The sequence below is a fragment of the Sminthopsis crassicaudata genome, chromosome 5 (genome assembly GCF_048593235.1).
Source record: "Sminthopsis crassicaudata isolate SCR6 chromosome 5, ASM4859323v1, whole genome shotgun sequence".
NCBI lineage: Eukaryota > Metazoa > Chordata > Mammalia > Dasyuromorphia > Dasyuridae > Sminthopsis > Sminthopsis crassicaudata.
The window spans coordinates 142,974,153-143,001,056 of NC_133621.1; the positions used below are offsets into that span (position 1 = coordinate 142,974,153).

Here is a 26,904-nt window from a genome sequence, read left to right on the forward strand (position 1 = left end):
AAGTGCAATACTTGAAGTATATAGAGATATTCTTTGCCTTTTTCTTATGTAACCATGTGGAAACTTGGAGAAATAAAGATTAAGGAAAGATGGAACATTTAGATTGGAGGATTATTAAGGATTTACTTGTCAGTATAGCGCTGTACTTGAGGAATCAACACAAAAAATGAATAATTCCTGTTCACAAAAAGTAGGAATTCTAATGAAGGAGACAACAGATAGGTATACAAGTACATAGAAGAAATATAAATGTACCCAAAGTTCTTAGGAAGAGAAAAAAAGTACTTGAACAAAGTCTAGAAAGAATAGGATTTTCTGAAATGGAGGTGAAGACTAGGATTTCAGGCATTTAGGAAATTGATGCAAAAACATGGAGATAGGAGATAAGTTGCTTGTGTGAAAAATCAATGTGGATGGATTGCTGAGTGTAGGGAGACAACAACATCCAATTAGACCAGAAAGATAGGTTGAGGTAGAGGAATTTATACTGTAAACTACATTAAATCACTATAGTTTATTGAATAGAGGAATGACATGATCAGATTTCTGTTTACAGAAAATCATTTTGGCAGATATATGGAGGATGCACTAGAGTGGTGAGACAGGGAATAATAGTTGACATAGCAGAGTCACCCCTGAATTGAGGGTGCAATTTGCTGGAGATGACAGACAGGAGTTGATGGTATCAAGTACACATAATAAAGAGACTGGCTGTTTGCTAGGGGCAGTTAGATGGCTTAGTACTGGAGTACTGGACTTAGAATTAGAAAAACCTGTGTAACCCTGGGGAAGTGTTTGCCTTAATGTGGAAGGAAATGGCAAACTATTTCAGTATTTTTACCAAGAACACCCCAGTGTGGTATATAGGGATACAACTGAACGACAGGAAGGTTATGCCTTCAACAGATGCGGGGAAGTTTGGAAGAGCGGAAAAAGGATATTGGGCTCATTTTAGGACAGGTGAGCTTGAGATGTTTCAGTTTGAAATAAACAAGAAGTTCTCATTTTCTCAAATTAAAAATTTTAAACGTTTGACTACATGAGGAACTTGTCAGGATCTTTCTTGAGGTGAGATTTACAGGAAATTTTCCAGAACTTGCATTGATCAAAGAATTGTTGGATGTCTCGTTTCCTACCTTCCCTAAACAAATTCCTCACTATGGGTTTGTTTTCTAGATATTTATCAATTCTTGAGAAAAGAGAATCTAGAGACATGATAGTACTAGTATTTAGATAGCATCTCAAGATTTACAAAGCATCTTACAAATATCTCACTTTTTTCCTCACAACTACTCCGAGAGGGTAGGTACTTCCATTAACATTCTTCTAATTTTATAGATGACGAAAGTGAGGTAACCAGAGGGAGTGACTTGCCCAGGATCACACAACTAGGTAAGATTTGAATCCAGATCACATAGCTAGTAAACATCTCAGGGAAAAAGTGAATCCAGATCTTCACTTTATGCTACTCCATCTACTGAGCCATCTACCTAGCGAATTGAGGTTAATTAAGTGGTTTATTGCATTTATTTTTCCTAAGTTACTTCCCCAATCAGATGAAGGTTAAGCTTTTAAAAGTGGAAACCGTTATTATGCAGGTGACTGGAAGAAATATATTGGGGGGAGGATAATACAAATATACGGAAGGAACTGTTTACCGAAAGGACAAATTATTTATTCCCTTAGTGGAATGAGTCTGAAGACCCCCGGGTCTCTCAGTGGTGCACCGGGATAACTGTTTGATCCTTGTCTTTTGTTTCCAGACGTAACTAGATTTAAGCTCGCTTCCTTCACTTATTAGCGTGGCTTCGAAAAGCGTTCAATATCTCTCCATTTCAGGACCAAGGAGCGTTCCAGGCATTTTCTCGGACGGGTAAAGCCGTCCCAAAGAGCCCGGAGAGAGCTGGACGAGCTCGGCTCTCCAAAGAGCTCGAGCAAAGAGCATTTGATGCTCTGGGTTTAAGAGTCCCGCGTGGCCATGCTATCTTTCCTCCTGGCTCTTCAGAATTTGGAAATGCGTTGGCTGGAAGACAAATGGGGGGCGGGGGGAGGGAAGAGCACGGATTCCTTCAGAGTCAAAGACAAAGATAAGGAATGAATCTCTCCCCTCCAGCATCCTTTGGACCATAGAGCCGGGGAGAATGGGGGCGGGGGAGGGGAGGAAGAAGGAGGATTAGCTGCTGCTCAGCACCCAACCCCGGTGGCGTGATTTGAGGAGGTGCAAGAAAAAAGGGCAAGGGACAGTCTTACCCAAGCCGCCCCGCCCCACCCAAAAGGCAGCTCGGAGACCGGGCGAGGCTTGAAGCCCCTCCCCTAACCTTTTCTCCCCCTCCCCCCCAGGAGCCTGCGCTAGACAAGGGGAGGCGGGCGCTCGCGCGTCTCTCAGGAGTCACGTGCCGGGACCGCTGCCCCGGTTATCTGCGGACACCGTGCGCCCCCGAGGGAGGGCGGGAGGCAGCCATCCCTGCGGAAAAGCGCGTGCCTCACGTCCAGCCCGTCCCCCGCTTCCTCCTCCTGACCTCCGAATCCTATCGCGTGCGCTCGGCTCCGCCTCTCACCCCCTTGCCATGTCCTCCCCGCCCTCCGCGGCGCTCCCCGCCCTGGGGGGTGGGGTGGAGAGATGGGGCGGGGAGGAGCCGAATGCTCCGGCTCGGGAGCCGCGCGGACCGCCGCCTCCTCTGGCGTCACGGCTCTTCCCCTCCCCAATCCCGGCCCGCCCTCCCTCCCTCGACCCCTCCTCCTGCTCCTGCTCCCACTCCCGCTTCGTCTCCTGCACCCCACCTCCTCCCCTCCTCCTTCTCCGCCCCCTCCCCCCCCTCGGTCCGTGCAGTGACTTAAGCAACGGAGCGCGGCGAAGCCCATTTTTCCCCTTCCTCGCAGCGCCGACGAGCCCGCGGCTCGCCTCCCCCCACACGCCCTCCGCCCCGAGATGAATTGTGCGGCTGAAGCCGAGTTCAACATCCTTCTCGCCACTGATTCTTACAAGGTACTGGGGCTCGGGGTGGGGGCAGGTGACGGTCGAAGAGAGGAGGGTCGGGAGACGCGGGTGGACGGACGGAGTGGAGAAGCTGCGGCCGGGAAGTGGGGGGGAGGGGGCAGGCTGCGCTGCAGCGGGGGGCCCGGGGCAGGTGAGCCGGCTCGGGGCCCGGGCCGAGGCCAGAGCCGGGGCCCTGGGAGGCCGCTGTCGCCCGAGTGGGGCAGGTGAGGTCGGGGCTCCCTGACTGCGATGGATGGGGAGGAGGCGGGGCCTGCGGGAGGGGAGGGGATGTTGGGGCGGCGCGGGGTGCGGGGAGGGGGCGTGGGAGGCCGGGCGACGAGGAGGAGGGGACCGCGCACGGATGCGCACCTCCGCCGACCCGCGCCCCGGCCTCCCCAGGAACGCGTCCCTTTCTCTCCAGGCCCGGCCTGGGGTGCGAGCGAACGAGCGAGCTAGGGAGGGAGGAAGGGCGGGCATCCTGCTGGGGAAGCGGGTCAGTTAGGTAACGGCTGCAGCGCCGGCGGCGGGGGGAGGCCCCGGGTCTGCCTACGCCGCTGCCCCCCTCCCCGGGTCAGTCCGGGGGTGGGGGGGAAGCTCGGGCGCACCTGGCTTCGGAGAAAGGAAGGAGTTACCTTACTCTCCAGACCTTCCCTTCGGGGAATTCAGCCACTTTTATTTTTCCTTTCCTGTACTTTCCTCTCTTTAAAAGAACCAGAGCAAAAAAAATGTTTCTGTTCTCAGGCAGTAATTTGTAATCAGCAGGTATAACCTCCCTCTTGAAAGAAGTTATGGGGAGGTGGTGGAGGAAATAGGAGGAGGAATGTGGTTTAAAAAAATTTAAAAGGAGCATAAGGAGATATTGTCTGTTCAGTCCAGTGCGTGTCTCCCTCTAAGTTGCTATTGCTTTCTTCTCATCCCTTGCTCCAGTGCACTGAACTCTTCCCTGTTTGACTTCAGTCTGTCATCATGAGGAGTGTCCTTTGCCCTCTAAAGAGGCAGAAAGTTTCGTTTGAACTTTTAGGAAAAAGAAGTTAGGAAAAGAAAGTGAAACTAGTGGAGTCCTCACGGTTGTGGAGTTAATACTAGAGGACACAGCTTAGTTGAATATTACTTATTAAACACGTGTACTGACGCTGCCCCATTACTTGTGCTTTCAAAAATAGAGGGATGTCTAATAAGTAAATTTAGCATAAATTATTGTACATGTTCTGCTTTATTAGGCTGACGCTTCAAAGACATGCAATATTATTTGGACAAAAACTCGTGTGTTCGTTGGACTTGAGAAATATAGGTTTTTAACATAAATGGTGACTTAAGTATATTTAATTGAACTATAATTCCCTTCATATAGCAACTGGAACATTAGAGCTAATTAATAATTAAGAATTATATTTTACTTAATATAAATCATTCTGCTGTTTATTTTGTGTTTTCCCTTAATCTGACAGAGGCTTAGACAAGGTTATTTTCATACGTTTTCTAATTCAGAAACTTAAATGTTCCGAGACCTAAAATCATAGGTAGTTTTAGTGGTCACAGTAAGGCCTGTGAAGTTTTGAATAGTACTGCTTTTCATTACCAGGAGATCTAGGATCATAGATGTAGAGCAGAAAAGGACTTGAGAAGTAATCTGGTCCAGCCCCCTGAGAAAACAGAAATTGTGATCCAAATCTAGTAGAAGTAAGTTAGAATTCCGATTTCAAAGTCCATCCATGCTGTTCAATGCTAAAAGTAAGTATCTCACTACTCTAGAACAAATTATCAGATTGTTGTTAGATCAGTATAGCTCCATTGGATTAATGGTGATGTTTAGGTGTATTAAGTGGTTATTAGTCATCTTATTGTTCAGTTGTCCAAATCTTGGTGACCCCATTTGGAGTTTTCTTGGTAAAGATACTGGAATGATTTGCCATTTCTTTTTCTAGCTCATTTTACAAATGAGGAAACTGAGGCAAACTTGCCCAGAGTCTTGCAGCTAGAAAGTCAATGAGTCATTTGAACTCAGAGAAGTGGATGAGTCTTTCTGACTTTAAGCTTGGCACTCTATCCACTATACTATCTTAGCTGTCTGAAGGTATATTCATATTAAGGCAGCTAAATGTTATCTAAGTTTCCACCAGTGGAAAGAGTCTAAGAAAGACCTGAATTTGAATCTTGCTTCAAACACTTAGCTGGCCTTAGTTTCCTCATTTATTAAATGAGTTGTTGTGGGGCTTAAATGAGATAAGATGTAAATAACTTTGCAAGCCTTAAAGTTCTATGTAAATGTTAGCTATTGTTACATTTTAGTGCTTAGATTAGAAAAGAATTTATTTCTTAACTCAGCTTGTAAAATACATACATTTTAATAATAAGGGAAATGTAGTATGTTGCTTTCATTAAAAAAAATGAAAGAGATTGATTTAACACTTAATATTTTATTTTTTTTCCTTTAGTGCCTTCTAATAAAAGCTAAATATGGCAATAATGCATTTTTATGGTGACTTAATGTAGTTTCACATTATTTTTAGCACAATTATAAACTATATTAAACTAATATTTTCTAATCTCCTAACAAGGCAGATTTATACTGTATTACTTAAAACAAGAATTATACCAGTATTTGCGACAAGACCCTAAGAGTTCATAACCATTTCATAACCAACTCTTTCTGCTTATGAGAAATCATTTGCCTAAGATTTCACAGCTAAATAATGAATGTGTTGTAGAGATAGGATTAGAAAATATTGATGTTGACATCAGACTACTGATCTAGAGCTTTATCCACACCCTTGGTTTCTATAAGGTTCTTTATTCAGGTATCTTTCAAATCAAGCCATAACTTTCTAGTATGCTACTTTTTTTTTTTTTTAAGCAGTTTATTTTCCTGTATCTTAGTACTTTAACATTTAAACTTCTTTCTACAGCTGTAGCAAATGTAAACTCATTTGGCTTAAATAAAATAATATACATAAAACACTATGTAAAATGTCCATTAACAATTATTTTATATTCTGGTCTTTTTCCTTTACATGATCTAACATGTTTTTCATTTGAGATAATAGGCCTGTTTTGTGCTAAACAAGACAAGTGAAAGGTTATGAAACAAATTTCATATCATCTCATAGGTTAAAATTTTGGTTTTCTATAATAATAGCTAACATTTATATAGAGATTTATGGTTTACAAAGTGCTTTGCACAATCACAGTCCATTTGATATTTATAACAATCTTGTCAGGTAGGTGCTATTTCCCCCCCCCATTTTACAGATAGGGAAACTGAAGTTTAGGGAGATTAATTGAGGCCTACAGTTACATACCAAGTAAATGTCTCAGGTGAAATTTGTACCCCTATTCTGACTCAAAACCTACTTTGCTACCCACCATGAATTGCTGCTCTTCATTATTGGACTTTATAAGCCTAACTAAATATTGGTGTAAAACTGAATATTTTTTAAAATTTTACAAACAACTTTTGATCTAATGATGTGTAGGTATAGTTTTTTTAAACTGTGATGACTAATAGTTTGTGATCATTTCTGGTGGTCTCCTTTGCTGATTTTCAACTTGACTGTTTTTCCTAGCAGTTGAGAGACAATGTTTCAAAAGTTATATAGAGGAAAAGCCCTCTCTCTAAAATGTTGCTTCCTTTTTCAGATGGGAATAATGAACAATTTAATTTTGAGATTGCCTGAAAGTGGTATGTGACCATGATTTGCATATAGAGATATACATTATCCTGAGTTAATTTTAGTGGAGACCACTAGCTAAAATTTTCTTCAATATGTAAGATTTTAGAGCAATTGATCCACGATTAAAACAGGAATTTTGTGCTACATGAGTATGTGTATTTCTGTAACCTGTTTACCTGTTGATCCTGTTACTGCATTTTTGTCTCTTTTTCATCATTATTCTTGTGTCTAAGATATACATTGATGTATAAGATATCTATTTTTCTCCCAAGAATCTTAAGGAACCAGTCATAAAATAGAACTGCTTGTCTTAACTCCTATCATCATACCAAAATGGAAAAGGAATGAATAACTCACTTGAGCATATTCACAGTTTGCTAGACCAGGCAGTAATGTTTAGTGGGAACATGCTTATGGTGTATCATCTTGGGATTGGGGAATCTTGAAAATGAACAAACTTTATTCCTCCCTAAGATATGAACATCAAACTTTTTTTCTTAATGGTTTATCTAAGTGTCTTGAACCCAGACTTCAACATACTGTTCAGGTTTATGACTTTCCACTAGTGGAAAGAATCTAATAGATAAAAGTAAAAAGATTTAGCTGGAAGTAGCTAAATCTTACTTGAATCTTCTTACATACACTGATTAGGTTGTTGGGTTTTTTTTTTTTTTTAACCCCCCCCCCAAGATCAGACAGCAGTCTGTATATTGCTTAAAAACCGTACTGAGTCAGTATACAGTTTTAAACAGCTTTGTAACTTAAATCTCATGTCAAGTACAGTTTGTCTTTAATTTAGGTTATAAAAAAGTAATTTATTAAATTGTTGTTGTTGTTGTTGTTGTTTTTTTACAACTTGGAATTTGGTTTTTCATAGAAACACTGTTATAGCCAGATGTTAGTTTCTTAGGATTTCTAAATTCTTAAAGGAGGATGCTGACTAAATCAACTTTAGAATTAGTGAAATTCAGACAATAACAAAATAAAGTAGAAGATAGTATAAAGGAAGCAATATCTTTGGAGATGGGGATTGGGGTAGGAATGGGAATTCTATGTAGGCATGCAAGCTAGTCCTGCCAGGAATTTACTCCCAACCCCATTAAGATTCTTCCCTTTTTCCTCAGAAAGAATCTGGTTTTTTTCATTTTCTTCTTCCCAAATGACTGGCAGTTGGTACTGCTTTGACTATTTGTCTGTTTCTGCTAAATAGCTATATTCCTTGAAAGTTTTACATAATACATACTTACAATGTCTACCTCATAGGATAGGTTTTACCATTAAGTGAAATAATGTAAATAAAGCTTTTTCTAAAATATGTAATAACATTAGCAATCATTATTATTATGTGTGACCCTCATAATTCAATGCTAACAAATGAATGGAGCTCCTGATCAAAATGCCTGATTTATTTAGAATCAAGGAACAGGTGAATGAGAGCTTTTTTTCTCCCATTTCCTACTTTATTCTGTTTCAGACTGAACCTTATATTAACAAAATAATTTCTTCATAACAAGCCCCATATAGCATATTAGCTACAATGTTATATTTGACATCAGAAAGACCGAAAATCTGACTCTGTTACTATGTGACGCTAGCCAAGCCTCAGTTTCTCAGTAGCTCTTGTGCACCTAGCATTGGCATTTCAAACCTTAGTTTCCACACCCTCTCCCCCACCCCCTATTATAACTTAGTGTAACAAATAAGCAAACATTTCTGAAGTGTAATCAGTATCTAGTAATGCATGTATTATTATTTTTCTAATTATGTAGGTATAAGTAACAAAGTAAAAACTTATTTAAAAGCATTTATAAATTCATATTAGCCTTATTCTCTTTTATCAGTCAATGTACTAATAGTAAAATTGCTATCTTAAGAGTGTGAAACTTTTATGCATTAAAAAGGGTTTCTTCTATTTGAAAAGACTATTATCCAGTGAACTAGTCCATCTTTCTTTTATGTTATTCTTTAAGAAATCTGAAGACCAGAGAGTTTAAATGATTTGTTCCAAATCACCCAGCTGGTCATGAGATGATTCTAGTGCACAAGGAGAGCTATGTATCCAGATACTAAATTGCTATAAACTGGGGACAGCTAGTTAGTGCAAGTAGATAGGGCACTAGCCCTGCAGTCAGGAGGACCTGAGTTCAAATTTGATTTCAGGCACTTAACACTTATTGGCTATGTGATCCTGGACAAGTCACTTAATCCCAATTCCCTCAGCAAATAAATAAAATTGCTTTAAACTTAAAGGCTTTCAAATATACATTCAATGTTTTTTGAAATAATTATCATAATAAAACCGATTGCAATGATTTCTTTTTTTGTAGAGTCTAGTCTTAAGTAGAATTCTTTTGGTTATTTATAGTACTAAAGCCAAGTTTGAATAATCCAGTTTCTATTACCTTTCAGAGAAGAACGGTATTATATAATGATTTAGAACGCCATCACTTAATGTTTCTGTAGGTAAACTTAGATGCTGTTATGTACATATTTACAAAATGAGTATTTTGCTATTGATTAGGGATATAAAATCATGGACTCTAAATATTTCCTAGCATATAATTGTTGAGTGGTAAGTCAAGTAGGAAAGATAGAATAGAATGACAATAACTTTTGTCCATATACTCCCATAATACTAGGAAAGCTGTTGATTAGGTGATGGTCTGAATTAGGGATAACCTTAAAAATACTTTTGAGAAAATTGGACTTTGATTTCATAGAAATATGCTAATATAGTTTAAATATTTATAAGGTGGTTTTGAAATTGAAATGTAATTCAGAAGAGGATCAAAGCATACCTAGCTTCTGGGGTACAGTGCTTTTATTGCTCTTCACTGTTGAATTGTTTGGGTAATTCTTCATAATTAAGAAAACTCTCTTTGTAGATTTGGACTAGAAATTTTACAGTATGCAAAAGAGTATAGCACTGATGCTACCTAGATGTGATAAAATATTACCCTTGTACTGATATATAATGGCAGCTAGGTAGTGTAATGTAGTGGCTAGAGTGCCAGGCCTGGAGTCAAGAAGACTAAATTTATCTTCCTGAGTTCAAATGTGGCCCAGACAATTCTTAGTATGTGACCCTGAGCAAGTCACTTAACTCTGTTTACCTCCGTTTCCTCCTCTGTAAAATGACCTGGATAAGAAAATGACAAAGCACTACCAGCATCTTTGCCAAGAAAACCTCAAATGGGATCACAAAGAATCAGATGTGATTAAAATGACTGAACAACAACAAGACTAATTTGTAATAGGGAACCAGAATTATTTGAAGGACTACATCTTATACCAGAGGTAATTTCTATAATAGTCCATCTTTTCCTGGAGTAAGTCATATACTGTTTTTAAAAGTAGTTTTTTACTCTGAACTTAAAAACTTAAAATGAGTATTTCCATACAAACACAGTAGAAATTAAACTGCTGTGCATGAAATCACAAATTTTCATTTCATGCCACTTATTCTTTTTAAGAATATTAAAGTCTGTACATTATTTTCAAAACTGTCATGCTTATCTATGCTTCTTCAGGACATCCACTCTTTAGAGTGAGTGAGAGAGAGAGAGAGTGTGTGTGTGTGTGTGTGTGTGTGTGTGTGTGTGTGTGTGTGTGTGTGTGTGTGTGTGTGTATTTAATGTAACACAATGGCTTTTTTTTTTTTTTTTTTTTTGCTTTACTATGCTAACCTTCCATCTTTACCCTCAACCCCTACTTAATAAAAAACCAAGAGAAAAAAAAACTCAACACAAAATGAGTAAGCATTATCAAGCAAAACTGAATCTAGACCGGGACCATGTCTAAACATATCTTTTTCTGTACCTTGTATCCATCATCTCTCTTTGTCAGGAGATAGATAATATCCTTCATCCAGAGTCTTATAGTGTATTAGTATCTTTATAAAAATTGTTCTCTTGGTCCTCCTCACTTCACTGTGTATCAGTTCATGCTCCTGAATATTTCTTGAAATTGTCATTGCCTAAAAATAATTGTATTGCATTCATGTACCACAACTCACAACTGATTCTTCAAATTGCCTTCTAGGCAATTTGAGACACCTCAAACACCTCCTTAAGATTCTTTCTCTCCTTTCCACTACTCCCTTTTCGACCTTCTCTCTTCTCCCCTTTCAACCCCTCAATTAATCCTTCACAATCAGGAAGTTATTTTTGCTTGCAATTACTTCCTCTCCCTCAATAAGACAGAGTATTATCCTCCCATTTAACCATCACTACCATTTTCAAGCCTTGATTGTTTCCCTGTTGTTAAAGTACTTTCCTACACCAAGCTGTATGTATGTGTCCAGCTCTTCTCTGGCCATAATTCTATGTTAACATATGGAGAAACAAGTATAGGTTATGCTTTTTGTTACAGGTATATATAGATTAAAACTTGTCTATCTAGAGTGATATAGAGCCATTCCTAGGGATGTCCTTCCTTGGGAAAGATTTTTCTATTTTCTTTATCAGTGCTTCCTTCCATTGTGTGATTATTCTCTTGTTATGGTCATTATCATATATTAACATATTTAAAAGATATCTGATTTCTTAACTACTGGTAATCTTCTAATATAGTTTACCCCATCCTGTGCTTTAACAAATAGGTTTTCTCTGGGTTTCATGCACACTTAAACACATGCAAACACAAACATTTATATACAATTAATTTGGTAGTCTGGCAAAGAGCCTCCAAACTTAAACTGATTCCAGTATGGTGGATACACAGTTCTGTCATGGGGGTTGTATTTGAAGCTTTTCCTATATAATAAGACTAGTTGGAAGTACTATTGCATAGCCTTTGAGAACCCTGACTATGTCAGGTCACCTCTATATCACTCTGAGGTATCAAACTAGGACCTTAGGGGGAATAATCTATAAATTTCCACTATTTGTGTTAACTTTTTTTTCCTTTCTGTGACCCTGGGTAAGTCACTTAACCCTATTTGCTTCATTTTTGTCATATGTAAAATAAGCTGGAGAAGGAAATGGCCAAACACTCCAGCATCTTTGCCAGGAAAACCCCAAATGGGTTCATGAAGATTTAGACACAAGTGAACAATAATAATCTTGTCCTTTCACCCCTTTTTCAAGAACCATGTAACATGGCGCACAGATAATTGGATTTAGAATGAGTCTGGATTCAATTGCTTGTTCTAGATCCTAGCTTTGTGACCTTAAGCTAACCTTTCAAGGTTTCTGGTCTATAAAATTATTGGGTTGATTTTGATAATCTCCTAGCTCTCATATTTTTCAGGTACTACTTAGAAATTTGCAAAATTGATTTGTATGAATTTCCCTTGAACCTGTGGCCTAATTGATGAAAAGAAAGGGATTAAGCCAGGGATCTAGAAAAACTAGCTAATCATCTCTTAAGTTGTATGTTAGAACAATTTGTACTAAGTTCCTGCTTTTATGCATCATAACTTAGAAAATAAGCTATTTTTGGCTTTTAAAAAGCAGTGACAAGCAATGAAACATTGTGAATGGAGAGCCAGTCTTGTCATCAGAAAGACTTGGATTCAGGTCCTTATGGGCCAAAGAGGAAGAGAAGGGAAGATAACAAATGCTTATATAGTACCTACTATGTGCCAGGCACATTAAACACTTTACAAATATCTTATTTGATCTTCAGGACAATCCCTTATCTCCATTTTACAATTGAGGAAACTGAGACAAACAGATTTTGAGTGACTTACCCAGGGTTATAAATCCGGTAAGTATCCAAGGCTAATTATAAAAGCAGGTCTTCCTGCCTTCAGGCCCAGGTCTATCCACTACTCCATCTTGCTGCCAAATCACTTAACCTTTCAGTATTCCAAAGTAACTCTTAATTCATAAGTTACATATACTAGATCATCTACATGGTATGGCAGATCTCTGCACTGTGAGTACATCTACACAAGATGTGCCCAGTTTCTAACTAAGAAAGAAAGAGAAAAATCTTTTTAGACACCATCAGATACAGGTTTACATATAGACACAAATACCATTTTGCTGCTATGTAAACTTCTGGTTGGGAAGTTAGCTGATCCATGCCAAGTTGTTAAATGTGTTGTGCTCAAAGTCATTGTCCAGTCTACTTGACTGATTTTTTTTTTTTAAATCATTACAAAGGGCTTAATTTTTTAAAAATTGGATTCACTTGTTCAGCAGTCATTAAGTAACTGCTAGATACTTAGCATTATGTTAGACACAGGTTAAAAAAAATTGGCTTTGCCCTCAGTTTATTTCAGAATTCTTGTTCAAACATTTGAGTATGATCAGTATTGTATTTTTCTAAATGCTATTTAATTTATAGACAAGACAATTTGACTAAGCAGCATTCTTATGAATGTTTTGTAAAATTTTATTTGTTTTATAAAATATCACTAGAGAGTTTTCTTTTAAATACCATATAGAGTTTTAGAATCATGAAAAGCATAATTGTTTTATTTTAAAATCACTTCAGTTGTGTTCAACTCTTTGTGACCCATCTGGGATTTTCTTGGCAAAGACAGTGAAATGGTTTGCCATTTCCAGTTGAGGAAACTGAGGCATATAGCACTAATTGAATTGCCTATCATCACAGCTAGCAAGTTCCTGAAGCCACATTTGAACTCAGGGAGAAGTGACCTCCATGGTACTCCCAAGTTTGTCCCAACGGATGCTTGTATGCTACCTATTCTATCTGGTCCAGAATCTAGGATATAAAATAAACAATCCTTACTTTGTCCATAATACTTTCCTTCTACTGATGAATACATTATCCACAAAATATCTAGCCCTTTATCAGTATATCAGTGTGTGTGAGTGTGTGTATTTGAGTTAACTTCAAAATTCTAATCATTTTCACAAGATTTTTCTTCATATCAGGAGTTTTTTTTTTAATAATTTCATTATATTAAAGATATTTTTTCTTTCCCTGTTTCTTTTCTACTTGCTCCCAAATAATTTTTTTTTTTTTTTAAAGTATCTTCATATACATTAAGAGGCAGCATTATGTCTTGGATACAGAGTTGGCCTTAGAGTCAGTTAAACCTGGTCTCAAATAAAATATCTGATCTACTGGTTATGTTATTGTGGGCAAGTCACTTGTATTCTTGATACCCCAGGCAAAGCTAAGACTAAATTGAAGAGCAGATATTTATTTACATTAGGATAGAGGATTTCTTTCCCTGGGAATTACTGATACCAATGAACTAACAGGGTTGTCTTCTTATATAGATATAGATATCTACAAGGTGTCATATACAAATGTGAATATGTTGTGCTTTATAAATATTCTTATTTATTTCTTGCAACATTTCTGTGAAGAAATGAAAGTGTTAACTAGCTTCTAAGGTAAAGAAGCTGACATTCAGAAAGGTTAGATACTGTGTAGCAAAGCTAGAACTTTGGTCCAACTGTACTGACTCTTACCCCTCAAATCCAATTCTTTAGGGGTAATGTTGTCCTAGCTTCATATAACTATACTCTTTCATAAACCGGTGGCCAGAAGTTAGTCACCAGGTGATGAAATTTTTCCCACTTCAACTCAGGGAAAAAAGAACACACAATTGGAGAGTATGTTTTTTCCTATTATCTTTGGAAATGTTTATTTTCACAATTTTAAAAATGTATTGATCAGAATTGTTGCATGATATTCTCTTTAGCTATATGGAAATTTTAGGCTTATAGTATTGTTCTTTTCATTTATTTTTGAAAGTCCTTTCTGCCAGGGATAGCTAGGTGGTGCAATGGATAGAACACCAGCCCCAAAGTCAGGAGGACCTGAGTTCAAATTCGGCCTCAGACAGACACTTAATGCTTCCTAGCTGTATAATCCTAGGCAAGTCACTTAACCCCAACTGCCTCAGCCAAAAAAAAAAAAAAAATCTAACTATCTAATTTGTTAGGCAGCAAGTTAGTATATTCTTACTTTACTGCTGTGAAAATGAATATAATTTCCATTTTTTTGTATTGGTGAAATGGTACTATTAATATGACAAAGCATATTTGGGCACTGAAAATTCTATTTAAAATTAGTCTAGTTACCACTTACAATTTTTTTATGAAACAAAAGCAGAAAAATCTTGTTCTGTCACCTAAATTCTTGAAACATAAAGTTGTTTTTTTTTTTAATCTCCCCCCCCCCCCCGCCCCCCGAAGCTGGGGTTAAGTGACTTGCCCAGGGTCACACAGCTAGGAAGTGTTAAGTGTCTGAGACACATTTGAACTCAGGTCCTCCTGAATTCAAGGCTGGTGCTCTATCCACTGCGCTACCTAGCTGCCCCCCCCCTTTTTTTTTTAATTCTAATAAGATCTTAGTTTTTGGACAAGCACTTAAAAGTTTGTTCTAAGTAAATTTATAAAGTTAAATGGTGGTGTGTTCTATATTAGGGACTGATTGTTTAGTCGTTTTCAGTCATGACTGATTCTGTGACAGTATTTGGGGTTTTCTTAGCAAAGTTACTGGGATAGCTTGACATTTTCTTCTCCAGATCATTTTATAGATTAAGAAACTGGGCCAAATAGGATTAAGTGATTTGCTCCCTGTCATACAGCTAGTAAGTGTCTAAGGCCATATTTGAACTTAGACTGCTGGACCTGGAGTCAGGAAGACCTAAGTTCAAGACCTATCTATTGTACCACCCAGCTGCCAAGATTAGGGACTGAATTCTTATGTAAACTTTTTCCCCCTAATGTATGAATTTCATATAGTAGCCTTCAACATAATATTCAGATTGATCAAGAGTCAGTAAGGAGTTGTACCAAATTTAATTCTTTAGGGTAGTAGATTTAGAACTGTAAGTTACCTCAGAATTCATCTACTTATTCCATCCCCCTCATTTTACAGATGAGGAAACTAAGGCGAATAAGATTGTGATTTGTCTGAGGTCATACAGATACTAATTAGCAGAGGACTAAATTCAAATACATCATTCTTTCCACTGCTTCATCTTGCTTTCTCTTTTCAAGCTTTGAAATATTTCATACTTTTAAATTTTTTGTTATAAAATTGTTTATGTTAGTCATTGTGTCTTTTTTACTAATATACTTCTCTTTATATAGGTTACTCACTATAAGCAATATCCACCCAACACAAGCAAAGTTTATTCCTACTTTGAATGCCGTGAAAAGAAGACTGAAAACTCCAAAGTAAGGAAGGTGAAATATGAGGAAACTGTATTTTACGGGTTGCAGTACATTCTTAATAAGTACTTAAAAGGTATTATTTATTATTTTCCCAGTATGTTTTTTTAAGCCACTCCCTTAACATAAACCTTCATAATTCTTTCTCCAATCTTGCTGAATTCTGATAGTTAAAATCATTTTCTGAGCAGTCTGACTTTTGATGTTTACTAAATTAATTTTCTCCAGCTGACTTTTTTTAGAATGAGAAAAGGGGCAGCCAGGTGGCGCAATGGATAGAGCACCAGCCTTGAATTCAGGAGGACCCAAGTTCAAATCTAGTCTCAGATACTTAACACTTCCTAGCAGTGTGACCCTGGGCAAGTCACTTAAACCCAGCCTCAGAGAAAGAAAAAAAAAAAGAATGAGAAATATGTATTATAAAGTAGTTAAACTTTACAATTCAAGCTTCTTTTATTCACTCTTTGACTATTACTATATTGACTATATCTTCCTTTTAACAAGAAGTTATTTATTTGGAGGCCCTGGATATATAAAAATATATTTCAGGAGATCCATGGACTTGAATGGGAAGAATTTTAAATCTCCATTTTCACTAACCTATATCTGAAATTGTAATGCTGTTTATTTTGTTTTATTTATTTAAAAACTTTCTTCTGAGTGGGGTCCATAGGCTTCACCAAAATATTAAAGGGGAGTCCATAAAACATACAAAAAAAGTTAAAGAGCCCCAGCTTAACTCTATATATTTCATTTTATGAAAATTTTTTTGTATAACTATTATTCTGATATCAAAAGCAAACTTTTGAAGGTACTTAGTCCTTATATTGTAAAATTTAAAATTCAGTTATAATTTGGAGAAAAAAATTATGGTCATGTTAATGTTCTTCTAATACATAAATTCATATCAATGAGTTTATTTTTAGCCTGGAAATGTTTAAATTATAAGTACCTAATATAATTTATAATGACTACTTTATATTCTTTATCTTAAAATTAAAGCTTTTGAATTTAAGCATTGATGGTTATTATTATTCTAATAATATAAAACTTATAAAATCGCCCTCTCCTCACCTCACTCCCTTTTATCCCTTCCCATTATCTTTTTTATTCCACACTCCCACATTCATACAACTCACTATCCTTCTCACCCTGTCCTTTGTCTCACAATATTTAAATGTTCCTCAAAGGAACTAACATTTCTTTGCCAAGATATTCACACATCTCAGAAAATCTCAGGTTTTATAATCCTCTAATATGAAAATATCTTCTGACTTGAGTATAAATTCTGATACTAAATTCTTTGCAAATAATAGTCTCATTTCCTTAGAATTGTTGTTTAAAACTAGACAACTCAGAACATACTAACAACAGACCTAAATAAAATTTAAAGGTTTAAAATCATTAACAATTACTGCCCCAGCCCAAATATTTTTAATGAGTCAGATACTGTCTTGCATACTGGAAATTGCCAAAGACTGAGAGGGCATTTGATTAAATTCTTCAAAATAAATGTGTCTTTAAAATAGAGATTTTTTAAAAATTTATATTATTTGGGTAAATTAGTATTTGTGAAAGTCACTGGATTGCCAGTCCTGGAGACTGAAATCCTTTATTTTAACCCCAGGGCAGGTACATCACAGATAGCAGTGCAAGTTTTCCCCACACCGCCCTGCCAATGTACCTCACCACTGTTTGGGAGAGATCACAGTCAATCCTTGGCTTCTCTGCTAAGTGCCAACCAAGGTTGCCAGGTGGTGTTATGGCTTTGTTGTGGACATCTGTCCACCAAGAACAGGACTGAATCCAACAACTCACTTCATATAGACCACCAAACATCATCAGATGGTAATGCCTTTCAGTCTCCTGTGACATGGGTTGTATAAGAATTGGTGACCTAAATAGTTAATCTGTTGCCAGTTCCTAAAGTAATCCAATTCTCTCTCCACTCTTCTCAAATAAAATGGGAGGTTGAGGGTGGAGAGGTTCACCTGGGGATATGTATTAGATTGCATATCAGCTGTATCATTCTCCCAAATTTAGTTTTTGTAAAAAGCATGGTATATAGTTAAATAACAAAAGAGCATATAAATATATATGTGTGTGTGTATGTACATATATACAGTATCCCCTATTAAAATAAAGATTTATCTTTTATGCAGAGAGCAAGAGACTAGAAGTTGGAAGTTCTGAGTTCCTTTTCCAGCTCTGCCATTGGCTCTGGATGAGTAATTTAAATTCTCAGTTCTTGTTTCTTCTGTCTGTAAAATGGGGACAATATTTCAGAGGTTAACCCCAGAACAGACATTTTAGGCAAAAGTAGCACATGAAATCCTTTTAGCAACATAAACAGGAGTTGTTTATTATTTTTAGGCAAAGTAGTGACCAAAGAAAAAATCCAGGAAGCCAAAGAGGTCTACAGAGAGCATTTTCAAGATGATGTCTTTAATGAAAAGGGATGGAGTTATATTCTTGAGGTAAAAATTGTGTTGTTGTTGTTGTTGTTGTTTTTTTAATTCAAGGACTCTCACAGAGGGACTTAGAATGAAAAGATAATTCTTAGATTCATGATTATTTTGTGTCTTGAATCCAAAAGCTATGGGAAAAGTGGTTATGGTGAACATAATTTTAAAATAGTTCAGTAGATTTCTTATTATCAAAGTATAACAGTATAAGTTATTTTCTCTGTTAGTAAAGATTGCAGTAAAGATTTTTGTCTACATTTTTTCAAAATGTCTGTTCATCATGCTGGAGGCCTTTTAGTATTTTTTATGTTTTGTGATTTTGTGGATACTACTGCAACACTTAAAAGTTGTTATCCTTTACTCTTGCTACATAATCAACTAAACTTTTTTTTTTTTTAATGATATTTCTAAGGCTATTTCTTACACATGAATTGTTGTCATCATATTCTGCAACTTAGATGTGGACAACATGTATATTTGTTAACCTTTGGGTTATCTGCAACTTTCATTTTTATTAACATGATGGGTTTTTTACTATTTAAAATTCATAGCACATCAGTTTCTTTTGGGATGGGCTAAAGTTGGGTGAAGTTTTTGCTGTATTTTATTTTCTCTATAATGGTTACTAGCTTTTAATATATGAATGAATCTATTACTTGAAGCTCTAAGAGCTTAGAAGAATGTACTATTTCATCTGTATAACACTTAATTTTTTTCAAAGTGATTTTTTTCTGAAAGTAAATAATGAGAATTTTATTTGCTCTATTGATTTTCTTCATAGATATGTGTGCATACCTATGCATTTGTATATAGTTATGTGTCATAAATATATATGTTTCCAATGTAACTTGTATATAGGGATAGCATAACAACCATTTCCTAAATGATATTCTGTTTATTGTATGAAAATGGTCTGATAATTTCCTGCATTCTCTAATTATATATACTTATTTTTTGTAATATATTTTTTCATACCTACTTATCATTTACTTTTATTAACCATCTTGCTCTGACTCATCAAAACACATATTTCAGACTTCTAAAATTTTTCTTGATTTATCATTAATTTAGTTTTATCTGCATAAAGTTTGGAAAAATACATGTCAGATAGCTTAATGAATCTTAAAGTCAAAGGCTTAGGAGAGAAGAACTACAAAGAGTCAAGAAATTCAATTAGGTCAAACCTGGGTCTATGTCTTGCTCTCTAGGAAAGACTAGAATGCCCATTAAAAAATAATAGGCTTTTCAAATTTAAAATTACATGTCGTTGAGAGAGCCAGCTAACCACTTAGGTATTCAGAAAAAACTTGGTAGAACAAGAGGCTAACTCTAATGAGATGGAATTTAATAGACTAGTAATAGTTTTTGTTGTTATTGTTGTTGTCCTTTTTTAAAAATTAAATTCGTATGTGTAGCCAGATTTGGAACTGCTGCTTTAGCAGTTGATTTTTTAAAACCAAAGTACAAGATGTTGAGACATCACTAAATGGTATGATTTTTTTTGTTTGGCTGTATATGTGTGTTTTAGTAGATTTAGTAGATTTACTGGGTTTTAGTAGATTACAAGCTTGCCAATTGGCAAAGGCCTGCTAATTAAAGTTAAGATGATATTAGAGTACTTTTATAAGAGTTATGTTATTCAGGATAAGGGTGATAACAGTCCCATTTGCCTTGAATACTCAATTCTTGTTTTTATTTAAGGTTTTGTTTTTTATTTGTTTTATTAATCAACTTTCGTAGATAATATATTGGGAAGGCAAGACTAGGCAGAAGGCTATCAGACTAGGTTATCAGAAAAAGATCTGTGAGTTTTAGTGGATTGCAAAATTTGTCAGTGTGATTAAAAAAGACAAAAAAGTTAGATGGTGCAATGGCTAGAGTACCAGCTCAGAAGTCAGGAGGACCTGAGTTCAAATCTGGCCTCAGACACTTAACAGTTCCTAGCTGTGTGACCCTGGGCAAGCCTCAACCCCCCCCCCCCAAAAAAAAAAAAAAAGGTAATGCAGTCTTAAATTGCTTTAGAACTAGAGAGGGGATAATACTAATCTCTCCTTACCTTATAAGACCATATAATGAATATTATATTTTGTTCTGAGTAGTAATTTCAGGAAGGACATTGATTAGCAGGAGGAAAGTTACGAGGATGGCAAAGGGGCTTCGCTATCATACCAAATGAGGACTCAATTACAGCAACTTGTGAGGTTTAGGTTGAAGAAGAGTATATTTAAGGGAGAGAGTCTTTTAAGTTCTACAGGACCTAAGAGGGCAAAACTAAAAGCAGTAGGTAGAATTACAGAAGCAAATAAAACTTGTTACTACTTAGGAGTTATTCATAAGTAGAAGGGGTGACTTGGGATACGTTACCTTTCACTAAAGGAAAATTTTCTAGCAATATATGGATGACTTGGAGTATATTGGAGTATATAGAAGAGCTCTTTGTTGTACTGAATGGCCTTCCAGTTCTGTGAGTTAATGGTAATTTCCTTTCCTATAAGTTCTTTCATCTGTTATTAAAAGATTAAAAAGCAAAACATAATTAGCTTCTTTCTCTCAACAAAAGAAAGTGTTTAAGATGATCTTTTCCCATCTTCAGAAGAAATTACTTTATTTTTCTTTGTAGTACAACCTACCTGTGGTCATTTTATATTTATATCATATATGGCAGGAAAGGATATATTTTTGGAAATGTCACAATTTAAGTTCTTTGTTTTTACCTTAAAATTAAAGGAGCAACTAATAGGTTTTTTACGTGAATTTGTTACTAGCTGCACATTCCAGCAACATTACTCTAAAATATTTTTCCACAGAATATTAAAGAATTTATTTCTATGCCACATATTATTGTAATTTTGAAATGATATATTTATTTTGATGTGATAAAGTATAATCATTCATATGATAAAAGAAACTAATGGCATATGTCCTATTGTGAAGGTTTTTGCATTTAGTGAAAGAACCATGTAGGTAATAGTAAAGTAAAACTTCTTATTTAGTTGATGTTCAGTATATTTTTGAATGAATAAATCAGTTGTTATTTCCTAACAGAAATATGATGGCCATCTTCCCATAGAAGTAAAAGCAGTTCCTGAGGGTTCTGTCATTCCCAGAGGAAATGTTCTCTTCACAGTGGAAAACACAGATCCGGAATGCTACTGGCTTACCAATTGGATTGAGGTGAATTTTTATTTGTGAGTTTCATTGATTTTAATGAGAATGATATCAAGAAAAGGCCTATAAACTGAGAGATACAGTTAGATAATCAACCCAAATTATCCCATTAGAGACCTTTGTGACTTCAGGCAAGTTATTCTCTGGATTTCTGTTTTTTCATCTGTAAAATGGGTAGCTTGAACTAAATGCTTTGTGAATTTGGGGATTCAAATTATGAGTCATGAGTTAGATTTCAAATCTATATTATCAACTTTCTCACAATTACACTTGGAACAATGATATTTTGATATTTACCTGATAAATCTAAACCTTCTAATAGTTTCATTTAAAGACTTCTACATAAGAGATTACTTAGAACAGAAGTTATTAATTTGGGTCTGAATTTTCTTAAAGATATTTTATGACTGGATTTTATTAATTGCTTTCTTTTATGACTATGCATTTAAGAACTTATTCTGAGAAAGTGTAAACTTCACCAGATTGCCAAACATTTCCATGACATAGAAAGGATGTTGAGAATCTCTACTCTTAATTAATTTGAGAAATACTAATTGTTTAATCTAGGTGTTTAGGTGATAAATGGAAAATCTTCTATTTGAAATTTGATTTATATCCCTTTATTTTCTCCCTCTACCAAATAACCCTAATGTATTGGCCTGTTTGTTACTCATTTTTTATGTTTATATTTATAATTATTTTATATTTGCAAAATTATAACAGAAGATTGAAAACTACATTTTCTTTTCAGCTTTGGTCTTTCCTTAGAAATGGTTGGAGGTCCTCTTTTCATTAATACCCATTTCCCCCCTGTCAGTTTAAACTCAGTTTTACTGAATAGGTTATTTTTGGCTGTAATCCTAGTTCCTTTGCCTTTTATAATATCATATTCTAAGCCTTCTATTCCTTTATAGTAGTAGTTGCTAAATTTTCTGTGGTCTTGCCTGTGATTCCATAGTTTTTAAATATTTTATTTATAGCTTCTTGATAGTATTTTCTCTTCAACCTGAGAGTTCTAGATTTTGGTTGTAATATTCTTGGGAGTTTTTGTTTTGGGATTTTTTTGAGGGGGATCACCAGTGTATTTCAGTTTTTCCTTTGACTTCTGGTTCTAAGATATCCACATAATTATATATAAATTCCTGAAATATGATTGCTAGGCTCTTTTTTTGTTCATCACTTTTAAGTAGCCCAATGATTTAAATGAGTTATTTTTTCTTCATTATGTTTTGTACCTTTTAAAACAACTTTTTTATTCTCTTCCCATAATTTCCATAATAACAAAGTTCTTATTTCTTTAACCAATTTTTCTTAAATTATTTTTACCTTGCTTACCTTTTTTTGCCCTAACTTTTCCAAGAATTCTTACTGGGCTTATTTATGCCTAATCTGCATTTTTCTTTATAGCTTTGCTTTCAGATATTTCTGTAATTTGTAATTTGAGTTTCCTTGTCACCAAAGTGGCTTTTTATGGGACTATTTCTTTTTTTGTTTGTTCATTTTTCTAGACTTATTTTTGCTTTTGGACTTTATTAATGTTAGGTCCTATTCATTTTTGGAAGGGATGTTTGAGCTGAGCTTTTGTCTCTTTAGATCCTTTTGTGCTTTCATAGCTCACTCTGGGGATTACAAGTTTTTGATGTTTCCAGTATGGTGTGATTTAGGGAGGTCTTCTGCCCTGATTTATTCTATTGTAGGCCTAAGCATTAGAATTCCTACTCTGCTCTTGGGCTCAAAGTCACATAGCTATGTTTCTGGAATTTGTTCCTTGCTTCTAAAACAAGTACGGTTTCTGCTCTCTTGAGACCACTATTGGTAATCCTGAATCTGTGACCAATTGGGTAATGGGACAGAGTTGTCAGATAGCATTTGTTCCTGTTCCCTGTGCTAGTGCCCTGGCAGAGGTCCCCTGATATCTTTTTCTGCTGTGCTTCTGGCCAGCTTGCCCCAGGGTCTACATAATTTCTCTGTCTTCCTAAGATACCCAGGCCTGAAAAAAAATGACCACTGTGACATTTTCTTGAATTACCTGCTTAGAATTCAGTCTAGCATACTTTCTATGTTTTAGTGGAGAAACTGAAATGTAAATGTTATCTCTTACTCTGCTATCTTGACTCTGCCCCTTCAGCAATTGCAATTGTTGATAATCTAGTGCCCATATGTGTCTTAAAAAAATTTTTTTTTCTCATGATAAGGTTATATTTTTATGTTTTGGGTCCATTGAATTGCAAGTTATAACATTTTTATTTTTGTAGTTCTGGGGACTGTGTGTGTGTAAATTTTTAGGCCCCCCCCCCCTTTTTTTTTTTTTTTTTAATTTAACTTAACTCCATTTGGACTCTGGAACTAGAAAGTAATTGTTCAGCATCCTGCTTTCCTTTATGTATTTGAAGATAGAAAATTAAACCCTTCAACTTTTTCTTCCATAATCTAAATAACTAGTAATTCCATTAACATTTCCTCACAAACTGCAAATTTCATATTTTTACTTATTTTGATACACTTCATCAAGAATTTGTTGTAATTTAAAGAGAATTATAAATATACAGATCATATTATTTATTACTCAATGATCCAAATATATATTAAATGTCTGCTGTATGTTAGACATTGTGTTAAGCACTGGGGATAAAAAAAAGAAACAGTTTCTGTCCTCAAGGAGCTTTTTTTTGTTATCCTATAGTTATTTATAATCTCAGATAGTATTTTGTAGTCTAATTTAACTTATATTATTAGCTCATAAAATTTTAAACATTTTTTTTTCTTGGAGGTAAGGAAGTTATAACCCATTACAAAGGAAAAGATAGTTCACTTGTTAAAAATATCACAGTGCATACAATTTGAGCAAATAAGTATCAATGCTTCCTGGTGGAGAAATTTGGAACTATATTGCCTAAAGTTATTGTGTCTTTTGTGCTGTTTTGTTTTCTGTGAATTAAGAGCAGAGGGTTTAGTGGTGGCAGGCTTTAAAAGGAAGTAGAAAATGTATCTTCACTGGCCACCATTTGCATCCTTACTTATTATTACAGCTTTAGAACTCTATGCTGTGAATACTCTTTTTCCCTTAACTTTCTAGCTCTGAAACTATTAAATCAATAACAGTCATTATTCCTAGAAAGTACATATCAGATCAACTGTTCCCTTTACCATAATGGTGGTCTTCCCAAATTTTCCCCTTAAGTGTTATTTTTTTTCTATATTTATATGAGACTCCTTGTAACAATCCCTCACTTCTCTTGCTTTTCTGCTTGTATATCCAGCACTTAGTTAGCACTGCTTAGAAGATAGTAAGTTTGAATTTAACAACTTCCAATAATCTTATTGCAATACTTCTTAGGTGGAATTTTCATGTTCCTTAGAATTAGTATTTTAGCAGCATTTGGCTTCACTTTGTTTTGGTCTTGGTGTTAAGCTATAAATGTGATCCTAGTAGATAGCATTTTTTAACTTAGGCAATTGGGGGTTAAGTGACTTGCCCAGGGTCACACAGCTAGGAAGTGTTAAGTGTCTGAGACCAGATTTGAACTCAGGTCCTCCTGACTTCAGGGCTACCACCTAGTTGACCCCTAGAAAATTTTTCAACAGAGACTATTCATAAAATCTTGAATAAATCCAAACTTAATGTTCTTAATGAGCTATTAATGACAGATTGTTTTTAAGATTCTGGTGATTTTCCTGTGATATGAAAATAATGCCAAAAATTACCTTTTCTTTTATTTCTTGTTTCAAAATTTCTAAGAGGAAAGATGTTTTTCTTTTTATAAGCAAAAATAAGTGTTCAGATTTTAGTTCTTTTTCTCATTTTTCCTTATATCTAGGGTCCTTAATCATTTTTTGTTATGGATCCCTTTGGCCATCTGGTGAAGCCAACGGATGAACCCTTGTTTCATAATAAGATCGTTGAAATATATAAAATACTTGGGATTACAAAGAAATCAATTATATTATAGACACAAAATTAAGAATCCTTGCCCAAGACAATATAATTATCTAAGCAATACCAAGCATAATTTTTTTTTCTTAAAAGTTTTCATGCATCCATATGTGTGATTTTGTTTTGTTTTATCTTATACATATATAGACTATCCTTGTTCAGTCCTGGTATCCAATTACAGTAGCTACAAATTCCAGAGAGCAAAAGAAAATTTTGGCAAAGTATTTGATGGAAACATCTGGTAACCTAGACGGCCTGGAGTACAAATTACATGATTTTGGCTACAGAGGAGTCTCTTCACAAGAAGTATGTCATAATTAGTAATTTTGTGAACAGAGTAAAATGAGTTTTAATGCAGATTTGTGATGGGGGGAGGAGGGAGAACTGGGAGGTTGTTGATTGCACTGGTTCTAATTAATTATATTAGTGAAATTCCAGGGAGGATGTTCAGAAAGGTACATTTCCCAAAAGAGGAGTTTTGTTCACTAGAATTTCTTGCTCTATCATTAAGATGTTGTTCACTCATTTTATTACTATAATCTTTATCACAGATAGAAGTAGTATCAGGAGACTAAGGATAGCAAGTCCAAGATACAGATTTCTTTCCCATTTGTACATTAGTTGGGCCATTTCCTCTATTCACTCAAAGCAAGAAACTCATTAGACCTTTTAATACATTTAAGTGTGTTTAAGTTCTTCTGCCCAGTCTCCCTGGCAAGGACTCAACTGACTATAATCTGGATTAGATGGCAACATGAATCTTAAGTATAGAGCCAAAAGAGACCTAGAAGATCAACTCTTCTTTTTTAGGTGATCTTGCTTACTGTTTGAGATCCAGGAGTATTTTCAAGGGGTTTATTTTAATACCACTGCCAACACCCCAGATTTAATCAGGAAACCAAAATTAACCTCAACATCCTCTATACTTAAGCTACATTTTAGTAAGTTTTTTTTTTTTTCAGGGATTTAGTAGTTAATGTTTATGGCTTGACCTTTGATAAATTTTAAAACAATCTTTTAGATTACTTCTCTAAAACTTAAAAATAATAGATACTGATCATTAAAACCTCTTAAGTATTTAGAAAAAGTAAAGTAATACATAAGTAATTATAGCATGTTTTATATATATATATACATATATATATATATATATGGCTTTACTAATCTTATTTTTTGGTTTTTGCCTTGTATATTTATAAGAATGTATTATAAATACACACATATGTATTATGTATTTATGTATGTTTTCAGACTGCTGGTATAGGAGCATCTGCTCATTTGGTTAACTTCAAGGGAACTGATACCGTAGCAGGAATTGCTTTAATTAAGAAATATTATGGAACAAAAGACCCTGTGCCTGGATATTCTGTTCCAGCTGCAGAACATAGGTAAAAATTCTATTTTTTCATGCTCTGATCTCTTAAAGTTATTGTCAAAATTAATAGATTTTTATTTTGTTTTTATTGTCATCCAATTATATTTTGTGTGACCATAATTTAGTACTACAATTAATTTGGACCATTAATTTGGACTGTGCTAATTTTGCATTTTATATAATGGACTAGATTGCATTTTACTTTTG

The 26,904-nt window shown here is 35.5% G+C and overlaps 1 protein-coding gene across 2 annotated transcripts in view; it reads left to right on the plus strand.

Moving 5' to 3' along the window:
• The first annotated feature begins 2,754 nt into the window (after nt 1-2,754).
• Nucleotides 2,755-26,904, plus strand: part of NAMPT (nicotinamide phosphoribosyltransferase) — a 43,005-nt gene continuing 18,855 nt past the window's right edge. Inside the window, exons 1-6 of one of the 2 annotated variants that reach the window (XM_074268357.1) lie at nt 2,755-2,986; nt 15,675-15,831; nt 18,129-18,232; nt 21,266-21,394; nt 25,470-25,628; nt 26,574-26,710. In XM_074268357.1, the coding sequence (XP_074124458.1) occupies nt 2,930-2,986; nt 15,675-15,831; nt 18,129-18,232; nt 21,266-21,394; nt 25,470-25,628; nt 26,574-26,710 (743 nt within the window). In that variant the 5' untranslated portion in view covers nt 2,755-2,929. Of the gene's footprint in view, nt 2,987-4,684; nt 4,709-15,674; nt 15,832-18,128; nt 18,233-21,265; nt 21,395-25,469; nt 25,629-26,573; nt 26,711-26,904 lie in introns of those variants that run through there. The other variant, XM_074268358.1, reaches the window with a different exon arrangement.